This window comes from Oncorhynchus keta, chromosome 20 (genome assembly GCF_023373465.1).
Source record: "Oncorhynchus keta strain PuntledgeMale-10-30-2019 chromosome 20, Oket_V2, whole genome shotgun sequence".
In the NCBI taxonomy this organism is placed as follows: domain Eukaryota; kingdom Metazoa; phylum Chordata; class Actinopteri; order Salmoniformes; family Salmonidae; genus Oncorhynchus; species Oncorhynchus keta.
Window position 1 is genome coordinate 12702260 of NC_068440.1, and position 22724 is coordinate 12724983.

The following is a 22724-nucleotide window of genomic DNA, read 5'->3' on the forward strand; positions in this document are numbered from 1 at the left end:
AGACTTTTTATTGCATTTGTCAAACTGTAAGTTGAAGAAACAAGTACTGTATTTCAGTTTAAAATAAATTAGTTCATAGTTAATCAAGAGAGTTAATAACAAAACTCAAAAATAAATATTGTAATCTAGCTTATTACACATTAAATAAATAAGTGATAAACGTTTTAGTAAGTGGATAGCACAGCTTGAAACCACAAATGACATAGCTAATAAATATATAAACATTCCATGTTCAGCTCAGCTGTATCTTTGATTAACAATCATATATCTATAATATAAAACGTAGTACATTGCACAAAAAACATGTGGCCTATTAAACCCATTATCAATTTTCTTTTTATGATAAAAATATATGCAACTCCCCACTTGATCTTTTCAGATGCAATTGTATGTAGTAACAAGGAATTTTCCATGCATTAAAGTCCCGTGATTAGCAGATATAGATGATTGGTTGTTCTTGTGATGACAGTTGCCCACAGATGTTAGCGTTGTCACCTCAGAAGAAACCGTTTCTGGTGGTGTACTGTACATTGTAAGATCTACGTCTGTGCCAGCGTCTCCTTACAGCTGCACAACAGCCACATAGCATGCACTGCAAAACAAAGATGGTGAAGTATGATTCACATGCTAAATCAATATCATTGCAGACATCGAACAGCTTATTTGATCATATACTTTGTAGAGTATTTTCACAGTACACAAGTGAACACAAGCCTATACGTACACATAGCAGGATCCACAGGGGTACCAGAATGATAGCGATGCCACAGGGGATGATAATGGCCAGAGCCCAGCCAGGAAAACCTCCATTACTTGTGGTATTGAAAGTAGTGGTCAGCAAAAGGGTTGGAAGTGGTGAGGTACTGGTAGTTGTTGGGGCAACCGTGGTTGTTAGGAGACCTAGAATACACATGTAAATACATTTTAGGGGGATTATAAACTAGAACATAGATATGAAAGTGTTTTCGAGATTGAGTATTACACGTACTGTACACAGTGTTTTATAACTTGCCATAATAAAAAAAATGAAATGGCAACAAAAGCAGCATACCTGAGACTTTTAAGACTTCCTCTAGAAAAGCACTAGGGAGCTTGACGTCTTCCTCTTTGTATACATACATGATGTCTGCCCTGATTTGAGTGCCAACAATACTGTGGACGTAAACATTGGTTTTGTGTGAGAGTTGAACATCTTCCCTCCATCCTGTTTAGCTGTACAAACAGCAGCTGTATGAAATCTGCAGACATTCTAAAGAGTGCAGTTGAGAAAGATGGGTTGGTTCACAGACATGGCATTGTACTTACGTGAAGTTGGCATTGGGAAAGACAAATGGTTTGCCATCTGGTTTACTAAGAATTTCATGGAGCTAAAAGGGGACAAAACAACAAGTTGTCAATTACTATCATGACCTGAACATGACCATGGATGTATCTTATGTATAGAAGTATCTTACTAGGCTGTTAATTGAATCCTGTATCTTGTTGTAGGTCTCGCTGGTGAATGTGAGTCTATCTCTTTGAGACTCCATGGTTACATTGGTTATTTTGAAACCAAGATCGACGGCAAATGAAGTATCTGTAAGTTCTGTGAGCACACAAAAAAAGTGTTATGATAGACAACAGACCAAATGAACTGCTACAATATAGGAGTTTCAACATTAAAAAACATTCAAGAAGTATTTAGATAGCGGGAGCAGTTGAATGTTTAGCTATGAAAAGATATATAGAGAGAGTGGAAATAATAATAAGTCTAATTTCTTGAACTCACTGATATAAGTTGCATTCTGGAAGGTGGTCTGAGTGCTTCTCTGAATGTTGAATTGACGAGACAGTTGCTTGTTGATGACACCAAGGACATCATCCTCAGTGGGGACTAGTGTGTTGAGCTGGAACACCAGTCTAACAAAAACCACCACTGTGCCAAATCTAAGAGAAAATAGTAATAACTGAACATGTCATTTCCTAAAGAAAATATGTGTGCTTGCTAGCTTGTCTTATAATGTTTTATGGCTGTGAAATAAGATTTATTAGTGGTAGTGACTGCAGTAGTAATGGTAGGTAGATGGGAAAACTTTGGTTTTTGGTTTGGTTTGGTGTCTCTAGCTTGAACGGATCAAGAGTTACCACTATTGTTAGGTTATTACATGCTAGTTTCTACTTGTTTAAATGTGTCTAGTTTATAACGTTTTGAATTGTTGTAGTACAAAAAGTATAAATGCTACAAAAGCTAAGTTGATTCCGTGTTTAACTTAAAGCATTTAAGTGCTAAAGCGGGCTAAATGAATCAAATAATTAGAAGTATGTTAAAAAAAATATGGTTGTTTTACCTTCAGCAAGCATATTAATTGGATTGAAATAGCGCCTATACACAAACTGAGGTACACAAAGAGCTTTTCTAAAGAATGGCTGACATTTTGAATGCTTTTGCTTCAAAGTTGGTTCTTCGCTTCATAGTTCTTCATAGCTTCATAGTGTTTATTCAATTGCATAAAATAATTATACAAAACATATCTTGCTTACCTGGTTGTTGATGTCCCTGAAGCCATAGAAGTTGAAGTAAAAGTTGGAAGTACAATTGTGGTTGTACTTGTAGGTGCTGCAGTTGTAGTCATTGTTGGAGCAACAGTTGTGGTCGTTGTTGTAGGACCTGCAGGTTGAATTGCCATGCTAGAAGCTACAGTGGTGGTGGTGGCTGTAAGAGCTGGAGTTGCCATTGTTGGAGCTAAATTCGTAGTTGTCATTATGGCAGCTGAAGTTGTGGTTGTCATAGTAGAAGATACAGTTGTGGTGGTTATAGAAGCTTCAGTTATGGTTGTGGAAGTAGGAGCTTCTATGGTGCTGTTGATAGTAGGAGCAGTGGTAGTTCTCGTAAAAGCTGCAGTTGTGGTTGTCGTAGGAGCTGCAGTTGTCGTAGAAGCTGCAGTTGTCGTAGGTGCTGCAGTTGTCGTAGTACGTGCTGCACTTGTGGTTGTCGTAGGTGCTGCAGTTGTCGTAGTAGCTGCAGTTGTCGTAGGAACTGCAGGAGTAGTTGTTGTGGGAGCTGCAGTTGTCGTAGTAGGCGCTGCAGTGGTCGTAGTAGGTGCTGCAGTTGTCGTAGTAGGTGCTCCAGTTGTCGTAGGTGCTGCAGTTGTCGTAGGTGCTGCATTTGTCGTAGTAGCTGCAGTTGTCGTAGGAACTGCAGAAGTAGTTGTTGTGGGAGCTACAGTTGTCGTAGTAGGCGCTGCAGTGGTCGTAGTAGGTGATACAGTTGTCGTAGTAGGTGCTCCAGCTGTCGCAGAAGCTGCAGTTGTCGTTGTAGTGGTCGTAGGAGCTTCAGTTGTAGCTGTCGTAGTAGGTGTGGTTGTTGTCGGAGCGTCAGTTGTAGCTGTAGTGGAAGGTGTGGTTGTTGTCGTAGCTTCAGTTGTAGTAGTTGCTGCAGTTGTAGCTGTTTTAGGAGCTACAGTTGTCGTACTAGGCGCTGCAGTGGTCGTAGTAGGTGCTGCAGTTGTCGTAGTAGGTGCTCCAGTTGTCGTAGGTCCTGCAGTTGTCGTAGTAGGTGCTCCAGTTGACATAGGTGCTGCAGTTGTCGTAGTAGCTGCTTTTGTCGTAGGAACTGCAGAAGTAGTTGTTGTGGGAGCTACAGTTGTCGTAGTAGGAGCTGCAGTGGTCGTAGTAGGTGCTCCAGTTGTCGTAGGTGCTGCAGTTGTCGTAGTACCTGCAGTTGTCGTAGGAACTGCAGGAGTAGTTGTTGTGGGAGCTACAGTTGTCGTAGTAGACGCTGCAGTGGTCGTAGTAGGTGCTGCAGTTGTGGTAGTAGGTGCTCCAGTTGTCGTAGGTGCTGCAGTTGTCATAGGTGCTGCAGTTGTCGTAGTAGGTGCTCCAGTTGTCGTAGGTGCTGCAGTTGTCGTAGAAGCTGCAGTTGTCGTAGGAACTGCAGAAGTAGTTGTTGTGGGAGCTACAGTTGTCGTAGTAGGCGCTGCAGTGGTCGTAGTAGGTGCTGCAGTTGTCGTAGTAGGTGCTCCAGTTGTCTCAGAAGCTGCAGTTGTCGTTGTAGTGGTCGTAGGAGCTTCAGTTGTAGCTGTCGTAGTAGGTGTGGTTGTTGTCGGAGCGTCAGTTGTAGTTGTAGTGGAAGGTGTGGTTGTTGTCATAGCTTCAGTTGTAGTAGTTGCTGCAGTTGTAGCTGTTTTAGGAGCTACAGTTGTCGTACTAGGCGCTGCAGTGGTCGTAGTAGGTGCTGCAGTTGTCGTAGTAGGTGCTCCAGTTGTCGTAGGTGCTGCAGTTGTCGTAGTAGCTGCAGTTGTCGTAGGAACTGCAGAAGTAGTTGTTGTGGGAGCTACAGTTGTCGTAGTAGGCGCTGCAGTGGTCGTAGTAGGTGTTGCAGTTGTCGTAGTAGGTGCTCCAGTTGTCGTAGGTGCTGCAGTTGTCGTAGTAGCTGCAGTTGTCGTAGGAACTGCAGAAGTAGTTGTTGTGGGAGCTACAGTTGTCGTAGTAGGCGCTGCAGTGGTCGTAGTAGGTGCTGCAGTTGTCGTAGTAGGTGCTCCAGTTGTCGTAGGTGCTGCAGTTGTCGTAGGTGCTGCAGTTGTTGTAGTAGCTGCAGTTGTCGTAGGAACTGCAAAAGTAGTTGTTGGGGGAGCTACAGTTGTCGTAGTAGGTGCTGCAGTGGTCGTAGTAGGTGCTGCAGTTGTCGTAGTAGGTGCTCCAGTTGTCGTAGTTGCTGCAGTTGTCGTAGTAGCTGCAGTTGTCGTAGGAACTGCAGAAGTAGTTGTTGTGGGAGCTACAGTTGTCGTAGTAGGCGCTGCAGTGGTCATAGTAGGTGCTGCAGTTGTCGTAGTAGGTGCTCCAGTTGTCGTAGGTGCTGCAGTTGTCGTAGGTGCTGCAGTTGTCGTAGTAGGTGATCCAGTTGTCGTAGGTGCTGCAGTTGTCGTAGAAGCTGCAGTTGTCGTAGGAACTGCAGAAGTAGTTGTTGTGGGAGCTACAGTTGTCGTAGTAGGCGCTGCAGTGGTCGTAGTAGGTGCTGCAGTTGTCGTAATAGTTGCTCCAGTTGTCGTAGGTGCTGCAGTTGTCGTAGTAGCAGCAGTTGTCGTAAGAACTGCAGGAGTAGATGTTGTGGGAGCTACAGTTGTCGTAGTAGGCGCTGCAGTGGTCGTAGTAGGTGCTGCAGTTGTCGTAGTAGGTGCTCCAGTTGTCGTAGGTGCTGCAGTTGTCGTAGGTGCTGCAGTTGTCGTAGGTGCTGCAGTTGTCGTAGGAACTGCAGAAGTAGTTGTTATGGGAGCTACAGTTGTCGTAGTAGGCGCTGCAGTGGTCGTAGTAGGTGCTGCAGTTGTCGTAGTAGCTGCAGTTGTCGTAGGAACTACAGAAGTAGTTGTTGTGGGAGCTACAGTTGTCGTAGTAGGCGCTGCAGTGGTCGTAGTAGGTGCTGCAGTTGTCGTAGGTGCTGCAGTTGTCGTAGTAGCTGCAGTTGTCGTAGGAACTGCAGAAGTAGTTGTTGTGGGAGCTACAGTTGTCGTAGTAGGCGCTGCAGTGGTCGTAGTAGGTGCTGCATTTGTCGTAATAGTTGCTCCAGTTGTCGTAGGTGCTGCAGTTGTCGTAGTAGCAGCAGTTGTCGTAGGAACTGCAGGAGTAGTTGTTGTGGGAGCTACAGTTGTCGTAGTAGGCGCTGCAGTGGTCGTAGCAGGTGCTGCAGTTGTCGTAGTAGGTGCTCCAGTTGTCGTAGGAACTGCAGAAGTAGTTGTTGTGGGAGCTACAGTTGTCGTAGTAGGCGCTGCAGTGGTCGTAGTAGGTGCTCCAGTTGTCGTAGGTGCTGCAGTTGTCGTAGTAGCTGCAGTTGTCGTAGGAACTGCAGAAGTAGTTGTTGTGGGAGCTACAGTTGTCGTAGTAGGCGCTGCAGTGGTCGTAGTAGGTGCTGCAGTTGTCGTAGTAGGTGCTCCAGTTGTCGTAGGTGCTGCAGTTGTCGTAGGTGCTGCAGTTGTCGTAGGTGCTGCAATTGTCGTAGGAACTGCAGAAGTAGTTGTTGTGGGAGCTACAGTTGTCGTAGTAGGCGCTGCAGTGGTCGTAGTAGGTGCTCCAGTTGTCGTAGGTGCTGCAGTTGTCGTAGTAGATGCAGTTGTCGTAGGAACTACAGAAGTAGTTGTTGTGGGAGCTACAGTTGTCGTAGTAGGCGCTGCAGTGGTCGTAGTAGGTGCTGCAGTTGTCGTAGGTGCTGCAGTTGTCGTAGTAGCTGCAGTTGTCGTAGGAACTGCAGAAGTAGTTGTTGTGGGAGCTACAGTTGTCGTAGTAGGCGCTGCAGTGGTCGTAGTAGGTGCTCCAGTTGTCGTAGGTGCTGCAGTTGTCGTAGTAGCTGCAGTTGTCGTAGGAACTGCAGAAGTAGTTGTTGTGGGAGCTACAGTTGTCGTAGTAGGTGCTGCAGTGGTCGTAGTAGGTGCTGCAGTTGTCGTAGTAGGTGCTCCAGTTGTCGTAGTTGCTGCAGTTGTCGTAGTAGCTGCAGTTGTCGTAGGAACTGCAGAAGTAGTTGTTGTGGGAGCTACAGTTATCGTAGTAGGCGCTGCAGTGGTCGTAGTAGGTGCTGCAGTTGTCGTAGTAGGTGCTCCAGTTGTCGTAGGTGCTGCAGTTGTCGTAGGTGCTGCAGTTGTCGTAGTAGGTGCTCCAGTTGTCGTAGGTGCTGCAGTTGTCGTAGAAGCTGCAGTTGTCGTAGGAACTGCAGAAGTAGTTGTTGTGGGAGCTACAGTTGTCGTAGTAGGCGCTGCAGTGGTCGTAGTAGGTGCTGCAGTTGTCGTAATAGTTGCTCCAGTTGTCGTACGTGCTGCAGTTGTCGTAGTAGCAGCAGTTGTCGTAAGAACTGCAGGAGTAGTTGTTGTGGGAGCTACAGTTGTCGTAGTAGGCGCTGCAGTGGTCGTAGTAGGTGCTGCAGTTGTCGTAGTAGGTGCTCCAGTTGTCGTAGGTGCTGCAGTTGTCGTAGGTGCTGCAGTTGTCGTAGGTGCTGCAGTTGTCGTAGGAACTGCAGAAGTAGTTGTTATGGGAGCTACAGTTGTCGTAGTAGGCGCTGCAGTGGTCGTAGTAGGTGCTGCAGTTGTCGTAGTAGCTGCAGTTGTCGTAGGAACTACAGAAGTAGTTGTTGTGGGAGCTACAGTTGTCGTAGTAGGCGCTGCAGTGGTCGTAGTAGGTGCTGCAGTTGTCGTAGGTGCTGCAGTTGTCGTAGTAGCTGCAGTTGTCGTAGGAACTGCAGAAGTAGTTGTTGTGGGAGCTACAGTTGTCGTAGTAGGCGCTGCAGTGGTCGTAGTAGGTCCTGCAGTTGTCGTAATAGTTGCTCCAGTTGTCGTAGGTGCTGCAGTTGTCGTAGTAGCAGCAGTTGTTGTAGGAACTGCAGGAGTAGTTGTTGTGGGAGCTACAGTTGTCGTAGTAGGCGCTGCAGTGGTCGTAGTAGGTGCTGCAGTTGTCGTAGTAGGTGCTCCAGTTGTCGTAGGAACTGCAGAAGTAGTTGTTGTGGGAGCTACAGTTGTCGTAGTAGGCGCTGCAGTGGTCATAGTAGGTGCTGCAGTTGTCGTAGTAGGTGCTCCAGTTGTCGTAGGTGCTGCAGTTGTCGTAGGTGCTGCAGTTGTCGTAGGTGCTGCAGTTGTCGTAGGAACTGCAGAAGTAGTTGTTGTGGGAGCTACAGTTGTCGTAGTAGGCGCTGCAGTGGTCGTAGTAGGTGCTCCAGTTGTCGTAGGTGCTGCAGTTGTCGTAGTAGCTGCAGTTGTCGTAGGAACTACAGAAGTAGTTGTTGTGGGAGCTACAGTTGTCGTAGTAGGCGCTGCAGTGGTCGTAGTAGGTACTGCAGTTGTCGTAGGTGCTGCAGTTGTCATAGTAGCTGCAGTTGTCGTAGGAACTGCAGAAGTAGTTGTTGTGGGAGCTACAGTTGTCGTAGTAGGCGCTGCAGTGGTCGTAGTAGGTGCTCCAGTTGTCGTAGGTGCTGCAGTTGTCGTAGTAGCTGCAGTTGTCGTAGTAGCTGCAGTTGTCGTAGGAACTGCAGAAGTAGTTGTTGTGGGAGCTACAGTTGTCGTAGTAGGCGCTGCAGTGGTCGTAGTAGGTGCTGCAGTTGTCGTAGGTGCTGCAGTTGTCGTAGTAGCTGCAGTTGTCGTAGGAACTGCAGAAGTAGTTGTTGTGGGAGCTACAGTTGTCGTAGTAGGCGCTGCAGTGGTCGTAGTAGGTGCTGCAGTTGTCGTAGTAGGTGCTCCAGTTGTCGTAGTTGCTGCAGTTGTCGTAGTAGCTGCAGTTGTCATAGGAACTGCAGAAGTAGTTGTTGTGGGAGCTACAGTTGTCGTAGTAGGCGCTGCAGTGGTCGTAGTAGGTGCTGCAGTTGTCGTAGTAGGTGCTCCAGTTGTCGTAGGTGCTGCAGTTGTCGTAGTAGCTGCAGTTGTCGTAGGAACTGCAGGAGTAGTTGTTGTGGGAGCTACGTTTGTCGTAGTAGGCGCTGCAGTGGTCGTAGTAGGTGCTGCAGTTGTCGTAGTAGGTGCTCCAGTTGTCGTAGGTGCTGCAGTTGTCGTAGGTGCTGCAGTTGTCGTAGTAGCTGCAGTTGTCGTAGGAACTGCAGAAGTAGTTGTTGTGGGAGCTACAGTTGTCGTAGTATGCGCTGCAGTGGTCGTAGTAGGTGCTGCAGTTGTCGTAGTAGGTGTTCCAGTTGTCGCAGAAGCTGCAGTTGTCGTTGTAGTGGTCGTAGGAGCTTCAGTTGTAGCTGTCGTAGTAGGTGTGGTTGTTGTCGGAGCGTCAGTTGTAGCTGTAGTGGAAGGTGTGGTTGTTGTCGTAGCTTCAGTTGTAGTAGTTGCTGCAGTTGTAGCTGTTTTAGGAGCTACAGTTGTCGTAGTAGGCGCTGCAGTGGTCGTAGTAGGTGCTCCAGTTGTCGTAGGTGCTGCAGTTGTCGTAGTAGCAGCAGTTGTCGTAGGAACTGCAGGAGTTGTTGTTGTGGGAGCTACAGTTGTCGTAGTAGGCGCTGCAGTGGTCGTAGTAGGTGCTGCAGTTGTCGTAGTAGGTGCTCCAGTTGTCGTAGGTGCTGCAGTTGTCGTAGGTGCTGCAGTTGTCGTAGTAGGTGCTCCAGTTGTCGTAGGTGCTGCAGTTGTCGTAGAAGCTGCAGTTGTCGTAGGAACTGCAGAAGTAGTTGTTGTGGGAGCTACAGTTGTCGTAGTAGGCGCTGCAGTGGTCGTAGTAGGTGCTGCAGTTGTCGTAATAGTTGCTCCAGTTGTCGTAGGTGCTGCAGTTGTCGTAGTAGCAGCAGTTGTCGTAAGAACTGCAGGAGTAGTTGTTGTGGGAGCTACAGTTGTCGTAGTAGGCGCTGCAGTGGTCGTAGTAGGTGCTGCAGTTGTCGTAGTAGGTGCTCCAGTTGTCGTAGGTGCTGCAGTTGTCGTAGGTGCTGCAGTTGTCGTAGGTGCTGCAGTTGTCGTAGGCACTGCAGAAGTAGTTGTTGTGGGAGCTACAGTTGTCGTAGTAGGCGCTACAGTGGCCGTAGTAGGTGCTCCAGTTGTCGTAGGTGCTGCAGTTGTCGTAGTAGCTGCAGTTGTCGTAGGAACTACAGAAGTAGTTGTTGTGGGAGCTACAGTTGTCGTAGTATGCGCTGCAGTGGTCGTAGTAGGTGCTGCAGTTGTCGTAGTAGGTGTTCCAGTTGTCGCAGAAGCTGCAGTTGTCGTTGTAGTGGTCGTAGGAGCTTCAGTTGTAGCTGTCGTAGTAGGTGTGGTTGTTGTCGGAGCGTCAGTTGTAGCTGTAGTGGAAGGTGTGGTTGTTGTCGTAGCTTCAGTTGTAGTAGTTGCTGCAGTTGTAGCTGTTTTAGGAGCTACAGTTGTCGTAGTAGGCGCTGCAGTGGTCGTAGTAGGTGCTCCAGTTGTCGTAGGTGCTGCAGTTGTCGTAGTAGCAGCAGTTGTCGTAGGAACTGCAGGAGTTGTTGTTGTGGGAGCTACAGTTGTCGTAGTAGGCGCTGCAGTGGTCGTAGTAGGTGCTGCAGTTGTCGTAGTAGGTGCTCCAGTTGTCGTAGGTGCTGCAGTTGTCGTAGGTGCTGCAGTTGTCGTAGTAGGTGCTCCAGTTGTCGTAGGTGCTGCAGTTGTCGTAGAAGCTGCAGTTGTCGTAGGAACTGCAGAAGTAGTTGTTGTGGGAGCTACAGTTGTCGTAGTAGGCGCTGCAGTGGTCGTAGTAGGTGATGCAGTTGTCGTAATAGTTGCTCCAGTTGTCGTAGGTGCTGCAGTTGTCGTAGTAGCAGCAGTTGTCGTAAGAACTGCAGGAGTAGTTGTTGTGGGAGCTACAGTTGTCGTAGTAGGCGCTGCAGTGGTCGTAGTAGGTGCTGCAGTTGTCGTAGTAGGTGCTCCAGTTGTCGTAGGTGCTGCAGTTGTCGTAGGTGCTGCAGTTGTCGTAGGTGCTGCAGTTGTCGTAGGCACTGCAGAAGTAGTTGTTATGGGAGCTACAGTTGTCGTAGTAGGCGCTACAGTGGCCGTAGTAGGTGCTCCAGTTGTCGTAGGTGCTGCAGTTGTCGTAGTAGCTGCAGTTGTCGTAGGAACTGCAGAAGTAGTTGTTGTGGGAGCTACAGTTGTCGTAGTAGGCGCTGCAGTGGTCGTAGTAGGTGCTGCAGTTGTCGTAGTAGGAGCTCCAGTTGTCGTAGTTGCTGCAGTTGTAATAGTAGCTGCAGTTGTCGTAGGAACTGCAGAAGTAGTTGTTGTGGGAGCTACATTTGTCGTAGTAGGTGCTGCAGTGGTCGTAATAGGTGATGCAGTTGTCGTAGTAGGTGCTCCAGTTGTCGTAGGTGCTGCAGTTGTCGTAGTAGCTGCAGTTGTCATAGGAACTGCAGAAGTAGTTGTTGTGGGAGCTACAGTTGTCGTAGTAGGCGCTGCAGTGGTCGTAGTAGGTGCTGCAGTTGTCGTAGTAGGTGCTCCAGTTGTCGCAGAAGCAGCAGTTGTCGTAGTAGCTGCAGTTGTCGTAGGAACTGCAGAAGTAGTTGTTGTGGGAGCTACAGTTGTCGTAGTAGGCGCTGCAGTGGTCGTAGTAGGTGCTGCAGTTATCGTAGTAGGTGCTCCAGTTGTCGTAGGTGCTGCAGTTGTCGTAGTAGCTGCAGTTGTCGTAGGAACTGCAGGAGTAGTTGTTGTGGGAGCTACATTTGTCGTAGTAGGCGCTGCAGTGGTCGTAGTAGGTGCTGCAGTTGTCGTAGTAGGTGCTCCAGTTGTTGTAGGTGCTGTAGTTGTCGTAGGTGCTGCAGTTGTCGTAGTAGCTGCAGTTGTCATAGGAACTGCAGAAGTAGTTGTTGTGGGAGCTACAGTTGTCGTAGTATGCGCTGCAGTGGTCGTAGTAGGTGCTGCAGTTGTCGTAGTAGGTGCTCCAGTTGTCGCAGAAGCTGCAGTTGTCGTTGTAGTGGTCGTAGGAGCTTCAGTTGTAGCTGTCGTAGTAGGTGTGGTTGTTGTCGGAACGTCAGTTTTAGCTGTAGTGGAAGGTGTGGTTGTTGTCGTAGCTTCAGTTGTAGTAGTTGCTGCAGTTGTAGCTGTTTTAGGAGCTACAGTTGTCGTACTAGGTGCTGCAGTTGTCGTAGTAGGTGCTCCAGTTGTCGTAGTTGCTGCAGTTGTCATAGGTGCTGCAGTTGTCGTAGTAGGTGCTCCAGTTGTCGTAGGCGCTGCAGTTGTCGTAGAAGCTGCAGTTGTCGTAGGAACTGCAGAAGTAGTTGTTGTGGGAGCTACAGTTGTCGTAGTAGGCGCTGCAGTGGTCGTAGTAGGTGCTGCAGTTGTCGTAATAGTTGCTCCAGTTGTCGTAGGTGCTGCAGTTGTCGTAGTAGCAGCAGTTGTCGTAAGAACTGCAGGAGTAGTTGTTGTGGGAGCTACAGTTGTCGTAGTAGGCGCTGCAGTGGTCGTAGTAGGTGCTGCAGTTGTCGTAGGTGCTGCAGTTGTCGTAGGCACTGCAGAAGTAGTTGTTGTGGGAGCTACAGTTGTCGTAGTAGGCGCTGCAGTGGCCGTAGTAGGTGCTCCAGTTGTCGTAGGTGCTGCAGTTGTCGTAGTAGCTGCAGTTGTCGTAGGAACTACAGAAGTAGTTGTTGTGGGAGCTACAGTTGTCGTAGTAGGCGCTGCAGTGGTCGTAGTAGTTGCTGCAGTTGTCGTAGGTGCTGCAGTTGTCGTAGTAGCTGCAGTTGTCGTAGGAACTGCAGAAGTAGTTGTTGTGGGAGCTACAGTTGTCGTAGTAGGCGCTGCAGTGGTCGTAGTAGGTGCTGCAGTTGTCGTAATAGTTGCTCCAGTTGTCGTAGGTGCTGCAGTTGTCGTAGTAGCAGCAGTTGTCGTAAGAACTGCAGGAGTAGTTGTTGTGGGAGCTACAGTTGTCGTAGCAGGCGCTGCAGTGGTCGTAGTAGGTGCTGCAGTTGTCGTAGGTGCTGCAGTTGTCGTAGGCACTGCAGAAGTAGTTGTTGTGGGAGCTACAGTTGTCGTAGTAGGCGCTGCAGTGGCCGTAGTAGGTGCTCCAGTTGTCGTAGGTGCTGCAGTTGTCGTAGTAGCTGCAGTTGTCGTAGGAACTACAGAAGTAGTTGTTGTGGGAGCTACAGTTGTCGTAGTAGGCGCTGCAGTGGTCGTAGTAGTTGCTGCAGTTGTCGTAGGTGCTGCAGTTGTCGTAGTAGCTGCAGTTGTCGTAGGAACTGCAGAAGTAGTTGTTGTGGGAGCTACAGTTGTCGTAGTAGGCGCTGCAGTGGTCGTAGTAGGTGCTGCAGTTGTCGTAGTAGGTGCTCCAGTTGTCGTAGGTGCTGCAGTTGTCGTAGGTGCTGCAGTTGTCGTAGTAGGTGCTCCAGTTGTCGTAGGTGCTGCAGTTGTCGTAGAAGCTGCAGTTGTCGTAGGAACTGCAGAAGTAGTTGTTGTGGGAGCTACAGTTGTCGTAGTAGGCGCTGCAGTGGTCGTAGTAGGTGCTGCAGTTGTCGTAATAGTTGCTCCAGTTGTCGTAGGTGCTGCAGTTGTCGTAGTAGCAGCAGTTGTCGTAAGAACTGCAGGAGTAGTTGTTGTGGGAGCTACAGTTGTCGTAGTAGGCGCTGCAGTGGTCGAAGTAGGTGCTGCAGTTGTCGTAGTAGGTGCTCCAGTTGTCGTAGGTGCTGCAGTTGTCGTAGGTGCTGCAGTTGTCGTAGGTGCTGCAGTTGTCGTAGGCACTGCAGAAGTAGTTGTTGTGGGAGCTACAGTTGTCGTAGTAGGCGCTGCAGTGGTCGTAGTAGGTGCTCCAGTTGTCGTAGGAACTACAGAAGTAGTTGTTGTGGGAGCTACAGTTGTCGTAGTAGGCGCTGCAGTGGTCGTAGTAGGTGCTGCAGTTGTCGTAGTAGGTGCTCCAGTTGTCGTAGTTGCTGCAGTTGTCGTAGTAGCTGCAGTTGTCGTAGGAACTGTAGAAGTAGTTGTTGTGGGAGCTACAGTTGTCGTAGTAGGCGCTGCAGTGGTCGTAGTAGGTGCTGCAGTTGTCGTAGTAGGTGCTCCAGTTGTCGTAGGTGCTGCAGATGTCGTAGTAGGTGCTCCAGTTGTCGTAGGTGCTGCAGTTGTCGTAGGTGCTGCAGTTGTCGTAGTAGCTGCAGTTGTCGTAGGAACTGCAGAAGTAGTTGTTGTGGGAGCTACAGTTGTCGTAGTAGGCGCTGCAGTGGTCGTAGTAGGTGCTGCAGTTGTCGTAGTAGGTGCTCCAGTTGTCGCAGAAGCTGCAGTTGTCGTTGTAGTGGTCGTAGGAGCTTCAGTTGTAGCTGTCGTAGTAGGTGTGGTTGTTGTCGGAGCGTCAGTTGTAGCTGTAGTGGAAGGTGTGGTTGTTGTCGTAGCTTCAGTTGTAGTAGTTGCTGCAGTTGTAGCTGTTTTAGGAGCTACAGTTGTCGTACTAGGTGCTGCAGTTGTCGTAGTAGGTGCTGCAGTTGTCGTAGGTGCTGCAGTTGTCGTAGTAGCTGCAGTTGTCGTAGGAACTGCAGAAGTAGTTGTGGGAGCTACAGTTGTCGTAGTAGGCGCTGCAGTGGTCGTAGTAGGTGCTGCAGTTGTCGTAATAGTTGCTCCAGTTGTCATAGGTGCTGCAGTTGTGGTAGTAGCAGCAGTTGTCGTAAGAACTGCAGGAGTAGTTGTTGTGGGAGCTACAGTTGTCGTAGTAGGCGCTGCAGTGGTCGTAGTAGGTGCTGCAGTTGTCGTAGTAGGTGCTCCAGTTGTCGTAGGTGCTGCAGTTGTCGTAGGTGCTGCAGTTGTCGTAGGTGCTGCAGTTGTCGTAGGCACTGTAGAAGTAGTTGTTGTGGGAGCTACAGTTGTCGTAGTAGGCGCTACAGTGGCCGTAGTAGGTGCTCCAGTTGTCGTAGGTGCTGCAGTTGTCGTAGTAGCTGCAGTTGTCGTAGGAACTACAGAAGTAGTTGTTGTGGGAGCTACAGTTGTCGTAGTAGGCGCTGCAGTGGTCGTAGTAGGTGCTGCAGATGTCGTAGGTGCTGCAGTTGTCGTAGTAGCTGCAGTTGTCGTAGGAAATGCAGAAGTAGTTGTTGTGGGAGCTACAGTTGTCGTAGTAGGCGCTGCAGTGGTCGTAGTAGGTGCTGCAGTTGTCGTAGTAGGTGCTCCAGTTGTCGTAGGTGCTGCAGTTGTCGTAGGTGCTGCAGTTGTCGTAGTAGGTGCTCCAGTTGTCGTAGGTGCTGCAGTTGTCGTAGAAGCTGCAGTTGTCGTAGGAACTGCAGAAGTAGTTGTTGTGGGAGCTACAGTTGTCGTAGTAGGCGCTGCAGTGGTCGTAGTAGGTGCTGCAGTTGTCGTAATAGTTGCTCCCGTTGTCGTAGGTGCTGCAGTTGTCGTAGTAGCAGCAGTTGTCGTAAGAACTGCAGGAGTAGTTGTTGTGGGAGCTACAGTTGTTGTAGTAGGCGCTGCAGTGGTCGTAGTAGGTGCTGCAGTTGTCGTAGTAGGTGCTCCAGTTGTCGTAGGTGCTGTAGTTGTCGTAGGTGCTGCAGTTGTCGTAGGTGCTGCAGTTGTCGTATGCACTGCAGAAATAGTTTTTGTGGGAGCTACAGTTGTCGTAGTAGGCGCTGCAGTGGCCGTAGTAGGTGCTCCAGTTGTCGTAGGAACTGCAGAAGTAGTTGTTGTGGGAGCTACAGTTGTCGTAGTAGGCGCTGCAGTGGTCGTAGTAGGTGCTGCAGTTGTCGTAGTAGGTGCTCCAGTTGTCGTAGTTGCTGCAGTTGTCGTAGTAGCTGCAGTTGTCGTAGGAACTGTAGAAGTAGTTGTTGTGGGAGCTACAGTTGTCGTAGTAGGCGCTGCAGTGGTCGTAGTAGGTGCTGCAGTTGTCGTAGTAGGTGCTCCAGTTGTCGTAGGTGCTGCAGATGTCGTAGTAGGTGCTCCAGTTGTCGTAGGTGCTGCAGTTGTCGTAGTTGCTGCAGTTGTCGTAGTAGCTGCAGTTGTCGTAGGAACTGCAGAAGTAGTTGTTGTGGGAGCTACAGTTGTCGTAGTAGGCGCTGCAGTGGTCGTAGTAGGTGCTGCAGTTGTCGTAGTAGGTGCTCCAGTTGTCACAGAAGCTGCAGTTGTCGTTGTAGTGGTCGTAGGAGCTTCAGTTGTAGCTGTCGTAGTAGGTGTGGTTGTTGTCGGAGCGTCAGTTGTAGCTGTAGTGGAAGGTGTGGTTGTTGTCGTAGCTTCAGTTGTAGTAGTTGCTGCAGTTGTAGCTGTTTTAGGAGCTACAGTTGTCGTACTAGGCGCTGCAGTGGTCGTAGTAGGTGCTGCAGTTGTCGTAGTAGGTGTTCCAGTTGTCGTAGGTGCTGCAGTTGTTGTAGTAGGTGCTCCAGTTGTCGTAGGTGCTGCAGTTGTCGTAGTAGCTGCAGTTGTCGTAGGAACTGCAGAAGTAGTTGTTGTGGGAGCTACAGTTGTCGTAGTAGGCGCTGCAGTGGTCGTAGTAGGTGCTCCAGTTGTCGTAGGTGCTGCAGTTGTCTTAGTAGCTGCAGATGTCGTAGGAACTGCAGGAGTTGTTGTTGTGGGAGCTACAGTTGTCGTAGTAGGCGCTGCAGTGGTCGTAGTAGGTGCTGCAGTTGTCGTAGTAGGTGTTCCAGTTGTCGTAGGTGCTGCAGTTGTCGTAGTAGCAGCAGTTGTCGTAGGACCTGCAGGAGTAGTTGTTGTGGGAGCTAAAGTTGTCGTAGTAGGCGCTGCAGTGGTCGTAGTAGGTGCTGCAGTTGTCGTAGTAGGTGCTCCAGTTGTCGTAGGTGCTGCAGTTGTCGTAGGTGCTGCAGTTGTCGTAGTAGCTGCAGTTGTCGTAGGAACTGCAGAAGTAGTTGTTGTGGGAGCTACAGTTGTCGTAGTAGGCGCTGCAGTGGTCGTAGTAGGTGCTCCAGTTGTCGTAGGTGCTGCAGTTGTCGTAGTAGCTGCAGTTGTCGTAGGAACTGCAGAAGTAGTTGTTATGGGCGCTACAGTTGTCGTAGTAGGCGCTGCAGTGGTCGTAGTAGGTGCTGCAGTTGTCGTAGGTGCTGCAGTTGTCGTAGTAGCTGCAGTTGTCGTAGGAACTGTAGAAGTAGTTGTTGTGGGAGCTACAGTTGTCGTAGTAGGCGCTGCAGTGGTCGTAGTAGGTGCTGCAGTTGTCGTAGTAGGTGCTCCAGTTGTCGTAGTTGCTGCAGTTGTCGTAGTAGCTGCAGTTGTCGTAGGCGCTGCAGAAGTAGTTGTTGTGGGAGCTACAGTTGTCGTAGTAGGCGCTGCAGTGGTCGTAGTAGGTGCTGCAGTTGTCGTAGTAGGTGCTCCAGTTGTCGCAGAGGCTGCAGTTGTCGTTGTAGTGGTCGTAGGAGCTTCAGTTGTAGCTGTCGTAGTAGGTGTGGTTGTTGTCGGAGCGTCAGTTGTAGCTGTAGTGGGAGGTGTTGTTGTTGTCGTAGCTTCAGTTGTAGTAGTTGCTGCAGTTGTAGCTGTTTTAGGAGCTACAGTTGTCGTACTAGGCGCTGCAGTGGTCGTAGTAGGTGCTGCAGTTGTCGTAGTAGGTGCTCCAGTTGTCGTAGGTGCTGCAGTTGTCGTAGTAGGTGCTCCAGTTGTCGTAGGTGCTGCAGTTGTCGTAGTAGCTGCAGTTGTCGTAGGAACTGCAGAAGTAGTTGTTATGGGCGCTACAGTTGTCGTAGTAGGCGCTGCAGTGGTCGTAGTAGGTGCTGCAGTTGTCGTAGGTGCTGCAGTTGTCGTAGTAGCTGCAGTTGTCGTAGGAACTGTAGAAGTAGTTGTTGTGGGAGCTACAGTTGTCGTAGTAGGCGCTGCAGTGGTCGTAGTAGGTGCTGCAGTTGTCGTAGTAGGTGCTCCAGTTGTAGTAGTTGCTGCAGTTGTCGTAGTAGCTGCAGTTGTCGTAGGCGCTGCAGAAGTAGTTGTTGTGGGAGCTACAGTTGTCGTAGTAGGCGCTGCAGTGGTCGTAGTAGGTGCTGCAGTTGTCGTAGTAGGTGCTCCAGTTGTCGCAGAGGCTGCAGTTGTCGTTGTAGTGGTCGTAGGAGCTTCAGTTGTAGCTGTCGTAGTAGGTGTGGTTGTTGTCGGAGCGTCAGTTGTAGCTGTAGTGGGAGGTGTTGTTGTTGTCGTAGCTTCAGTTGTAGTAGTTGCTGCAGTTGTAGCTGTTTTAGGAGCTACAGTTGTCGTACTAGGCGCTGCAGTGGTCGTAGTAGGTGCTGCAGTTGTCGTAGTAGGTGCTCCAGTTGTCGTAGGTGCTGCAGTTGTCGTAGTAGGTGCTCCAGTTGTCGTAGGTGCTGCAGTTGACGTAGTAGCTGCAGTTGTCGTAGGAACTGCCGAAGTAGTTGTTGTGGGAGCTACAGTTGTCGTAGTAGGCGCTGCAGTGGTCGTAGTAGGTGCTGCAGTTGTCGTAGTAGGTGCTCCAGTTGTCGTAGGTGCTGCAGTTGACGTAGTAGCTGCAGTTGTCGTAGGAACTGCCGAAGTAGTTGTTGTGGGAGCTACAGTTGTCGTAGTAGGCGCTGCAGTGGTCGTAGTAGGTGCTCCAGTTGTCGTAGGTGCTGCAGTTGTCGTAGTAGCTGCAGTTGTCGTAGGAACTGCAGAAGTAGTTGTTGTGGGAGCTACAGTTGTCGTAGTAGGCGCTGCAGTGGTCGTAGTAGGTGCTGCAGTTGTCGTAGTAGGTGCTCCAGTTGTTGTAGGTGCTGCAGTTGTCGTAGTAGCTGCAGTTGTCGTAGGAACTGCAGAAGTAGTTGTTGTGGGAGCTACAGTTATCGTAGTAGGCGCTGCAGTGGTCGTAGTAGGTGCTGCAGTTGTCGTAATAGGTGCTCCAGTTGTCGTAGGTGCTGCAGTTGTCGTAGTAGCAGCAGTTGTCGTAGGACCTGCAGGAGTAGTTGTTGTGGGAGCTGCAGTTGTCGTAGTAGGTGCTCCAGTTGTCGTAGGTGCTGCAGTTATCGTAGTAGGTGCTCCAGTTGTCGTAGGTGCTGCAGTTGTCGTAGTAGCTGCAGTTGTCGTAGGAACTGCAGAAGTAGTTGTTGTGGGAGCTACAGTTGTCGTAGTAGGCGCTGCAGTGGTCGTAGTAGGTGCTCCAGTTGTCGTAGGTGCTGCAGTTGTCGTAGTAGCTGCAGATGTCGTAGGAACTGCATTAGTAGTTGTTGTGGGAGCTACAGTTGTCGTAGTAGGCGCTGCAGTTGTCGTAGTAGGTGCTGCAGTTGTCGTAATAGGTGCTCCAGTTGTCGTAGGTGCTGCAGTTGTCGTAGTAGCAGCATTTGTCGTAGGAACTGCAGGAGTAGTTGTTGTGGGAGCTACAGTTGTCGTAGTAGGCGCTGCAGTGGTCGTAGTAGGTGCTGCAGTTGTCGTAGTAGGTGCTCCAGTTGTCGTAGTAGCTGCAGTTGTCGTAGGAACTGCAGAAGTAGTTGTTGTGGGAGCTACAGTTGTCGTAGTAGGCGCTGCAGTGGTCGTAGTAGGTGCTGCAGTTGTCGTACGTGCTGCAGTTGTCGTAGTAGCTGCAATTGTCGTAGGAACTGCAGAAGTAGTTGTTGTGGGAGCTACAGTGGTCGTAGTAGGTGCTCCAGTTGTCGTAGGTGCTGCAGTTGTCGTAGTAGCTGCAGTTGTCGTAGGAACTGCAGAAGTAGTTGTTGTGGGAGCTACAGTTGTCGTAGTAGGCGCTGCAGTGGTCGTAGCAGGTGCTGCAGTTGTCGTAGGAACTGCAGAAGTAGTTGTTGTGGGAGCTACAGTTGTCGTAGTAGGCGCTGCAGTGGTCGTAGTAGGTGCTGCAGTTGTCGTAGTAGGTGCTCCAGTTGTTGTAGGTGCTGCAGTTGTCGTAGTAGCTGCAGTTGTCGTAGGAACTGCAGAAGTAGTTGTTGTGGGAGCTACAGTTGTCGTAGTAGGCGCTGCAGTGGTCGTAGTATGTGCTGCAGTTGTCGTAGTAGGTGCTCCAGTTGTCACAGAAGCTGCAGTTGTCGTTGTAGTGGTCGTAGGAGCTTCAGTTGTAGCTGTCGTAGTAGGTGTGGTTGTTGTCGGAGCGTCAGTTGTAGCTGTAGTGGAAGGTGTGGTTGTTGTCGTAGCTTCAGTTGTAGTAGTTGCTGCAGTTGTAGCTGTTTTAGGAGCTACAGTTGTCGTACTAGGCGCTGCAGTGGTCGTAGTAGGTGCTGCAGTTGTCGTAGTAGGTGTTCCAGTTGTCGTAGGTGCTGCAGTTGTTGTAGTAGGTGCTCCAGTTGTCGTAGGTGCTGCAGTTGTCGTAGTAGCTGCAGTTGTCGTAGGAACTGCAGAAGTAGTTGTTGTGGGAGCTACAGTTGTCGTAGTAGGCGCTGCAGTGGTCGTAGTAGGTGCTCCAGTTGTCGTAGGTGCTGCAGTTGTCTTAGTAGCTGCAGATGTCGTAGGAACTGCAGGAGTTGTTGTTGTGGGAGCTACAGTTGTCGTAGTAGGCGCTGCAGTGGTCGTAGTAGGTGCTGCAGTTGTCGTAGTAGGTGTTCCAGTTGTCGTAGGTGCTGCAGTTGTCGTAGTAGCAGCAGTTGTCGTAGGACCTGCAGGAGTAGTTGTTGTGGGAGCTAAAGTTGTCGTAGTAGGCGCTGCAGTGGTCGTAGTAGGTGCTGCAGTTGTCGTAGTAGGTGCTCCAGTTGTCGTAGGTGCTGCAGTTGTCGTAGGTGCTGCAGTTGTCGTAGTAGCTGCAGTTGTCGTAGGAACTGCAGAAGTAGTTGTTGTGGGAGCTACAGTTGTCGTAGTAGGCGCTGCAGTGGTCGTAGTAGGTGCTCCAGTTGTCGTAGGTGCTGCAGTTGTCGTAGTAGCTGCAGTTGTCGTAGGAACTGCAGAAGTAGTTGTTATGGGCGCTACAGTTGTCGTAGTAGGCGCTGCAGTGGTCGTAGTAGGTGCTGCAGTTGTCGTAGGTGCTGCAGTTGTCGTAGTAGCTGCAGTTGTCGTAGGAACTGTAGAAGTAGTTGTTGTGGGAGCTACAGTTGTCGTAGTAGGCGCTGCAGTGGTCGTAGTAGGTGCTGCAGTTGTCGTAGTAGGTGCTCCAGTTGTCGTAGTTGCTGCAGTTGTCGTAGTAGCTGCAGTTGTCGTAGGCGCTGCAGAAGTAGTTGTTGTGGGAGCTACAGTTGTCGTAGTAGGCGCTGCAGTGGTCGTAGTAGGTGCTGCAGTTGTCGTAGTAGGTGCTCCAGTTGTCGCAGAGGCTGCAGTTGTCGTTGTAGTGGTCGTAGGAGCTTCAGTTGTAGCTGTCGTAGTAGGTGTGGTTGTTGTCGGAGCGTCAGTTGTAGCTGTAGTGGGAGGTGTTGTTGTTGTCGTAGCTTCAGTTGTAGTAGTTGCTGCAGTTGTAGCTGTTTTAGGAGCTACAGTTGTCGTACTAGGCGCTGCAGTGGTCGTAGTAGGTGCTGCAGTTGTCGTAGTAGGTGCTCCAGTTGTCGTAGGTGCTGCAGTTGTCGTAGTAGGTGCTCCAGTTGTCGTAGGTGCTGCAGTTGTCGTAGTAGCTGCAGTTGTCGTAGGAACTGCAGAAGTAGTTGTTATGGGCGCTACAGTTGTCGTAGTAGGCGCTGCAGTGGTCGTAGTAGGTGCTGCAGTTGTCGTAGGTGCTGCAGTTGTCGTAGTAGCTGCAGTTGTCGTAGGAACTGTAGAAGTAGTTGTTGTGGGAGCTACAGTTGTCGTAGTAGGCGCTGCAGTGGTCGTAGTAGGTGCTGCAGTTGTCGTAGTAGGTGCTCCAGTTGTCGTAGTTGCTGCAGTTGTCGTAGTAGCTGCAGTTGTCGTAGGCGCTGCAGAAGTAGTTGTTGTGGGAGCTACAGTTGTCGTAGTAGGCGCTGCAGTGGTCGTAGTAGGTGCTGCAGTTGTCGTAGTAGGTGCTCCAGTTGTCGCAGAGGCTGCAGTTGTCGTTGTAGTGGTCGTAGGAGCTTCAGTTGTAGCTGTCGTAGTAGGTGTGGTTGTTGTCGGAGCGTCAGTTGTAGCTGTAGTGGGAGGTGTTGTTGTTGTCGTAGCTTCAGTTGTAGTAGTTCCTGCAGTTGTAGCTGTTTTAGGAGCTACAGTTGTCGTACTAGGCGCTGCAGTGGTCGTAGTAGGTGCTGCAGTTGTCGTAGTAGGTGCTCCAGTTGTCGTAGGTGCTGCAGTTGTCGTAGTAGGTGCTCCAGTTGTCGTAGGTGCTGCAGTTGACGTAGTAGCTGCAGTTGTCGTAGGAACTGCCGAAGTAGTTGTTGTGGGAGCTACAGTTGTCGTAGTAGGCGCTGCAGTGGTCGTAGTAGGTGCTGCAGTTGTCGTAGTAGGTGCTCCAGTTGTCGTAGGTGCTGCAGTTGACGTAGTAGCTGCAGTTGTCGTAGGAACTGCCGAAGTAGTTGTTGTGGGAGCTACAGTTGTCGTAGTAGGCGCTGCAGTGGTCGTAGTAGGTGCTCCAGTTGTCGTAGGTGCTGCAGTTGTCGTAGTAGCTGCAGTTGTCGTAGGAACTGCAGAAGTAGTTGTTGTGGGAGCTACAGTTGTCGTAGTAGGCGCTGCAGTGGTCGTAGTAGGTGCTGCAGTTGTCGTAGTAGGTGCTCCAGTTGTTGTAGGTGCTGCAGTTGTCGTAGTAGCTGCAGTTGTCGTAGGAACTGCAGAAGTAGTTGTTGTGGGAGCTACAGTTATCGTAGTAGGCGCTGCAGTGGTCGTAGTAGGTGCTGCAGTTGTCGTAATAGGTGCTCCAGTTGTCGTAGGTGCTGCAGTTGTCGTAGTAGCAGCAGTTGTCGTAGGACCTGCAGGAGTAGTTGTTGTGGGAGCTGCAGTTGTCGTAGTAGGTGCTCCAGTTGTCGTAGGTGCTGCAGTTATCGTAGTAGGTGCTCCAGTTGTCGTAGGTGCTGCAGTTGTCGTAGTAGCTGCAGTTGTCGTAGGAACTGCAGAAGTAGTTGTTGTGGGAGCTACAGTTGTCGTAGTAGGCGCTGCAGTGGTCGTAGTAGGTGCTCCAGTTGTCGTAGGTGCTGCAGTTGTCGTAGTAGCTGCAGATGTCGTAGGAACTGCATTAGTAGTTGTTGTGGGAGCTACAGTTGTCGTAGTAGGCGCTGCAGTTGTCGTAGTAGGTGCTGCAGTTGTCGTAATAGGTGCTCCAGTTGTCGTAGGTGCTGCAGTTGTCGTAGTAGCAGCATTTGTCGTAGGAACTGCAGGAGTAGTTGTTGTGGGAGCTACAGTTGTCGTAGTAGGCGCTGCAGTGGTCGTAGTAGGTGCTGCAGTTGTCGTAGTAGGTGCTCCAGTTGTCGTAGTAGCTGCAGTTGTCGTAGGAACTGCAGAAGTAGTTGTTGTGGGAGCTACAGTTGTCGTAGTAGGCGCTGCAGTGGTCGTAGTAGGTGCTGCAGTTGTCGTACGTGCTGCAGTTGTCGTAGTAGCTGCAATTGTCGTAGGAACTGCAGAAGTAGTTGTTGTGGGAGCTACAGTGGTCGTAGTAGGTGCTCCAGTTGTCGTAGGTGCTGCAGTTGTCGT

General features: G+C 50.0%; 1 protein-coding gene across 1 annotated transcript; it reads right to left on the minus strand.

Moving 5' to 3' along the window:
- Positions 1 to 809: 809 nt before the first annotated feature.
- Positions 810 to 14155, minus strand: LOC118371904 (mucin-5AC-like). Its single transcript, XM_052471847.1, has 4 exons — positions 12982 to 14155; positions 2521 to 2647; positions 1306 to 1367; positions 810 to 900 (listed from the first exon to the last, which is right to left on the minus strand). Exons 1-4 carry the CDS (start codon positions 13965 to 13967, stop codon positions 810 to 812), a joined length of 1266 nt encoding a protein of 421 aa, XP_052327807.1. The 5' UTR covers positions 13968 to 14155.
- Between the last annotated feature and the right edge of the window lie 8569 nt (positions 14156 to 22724).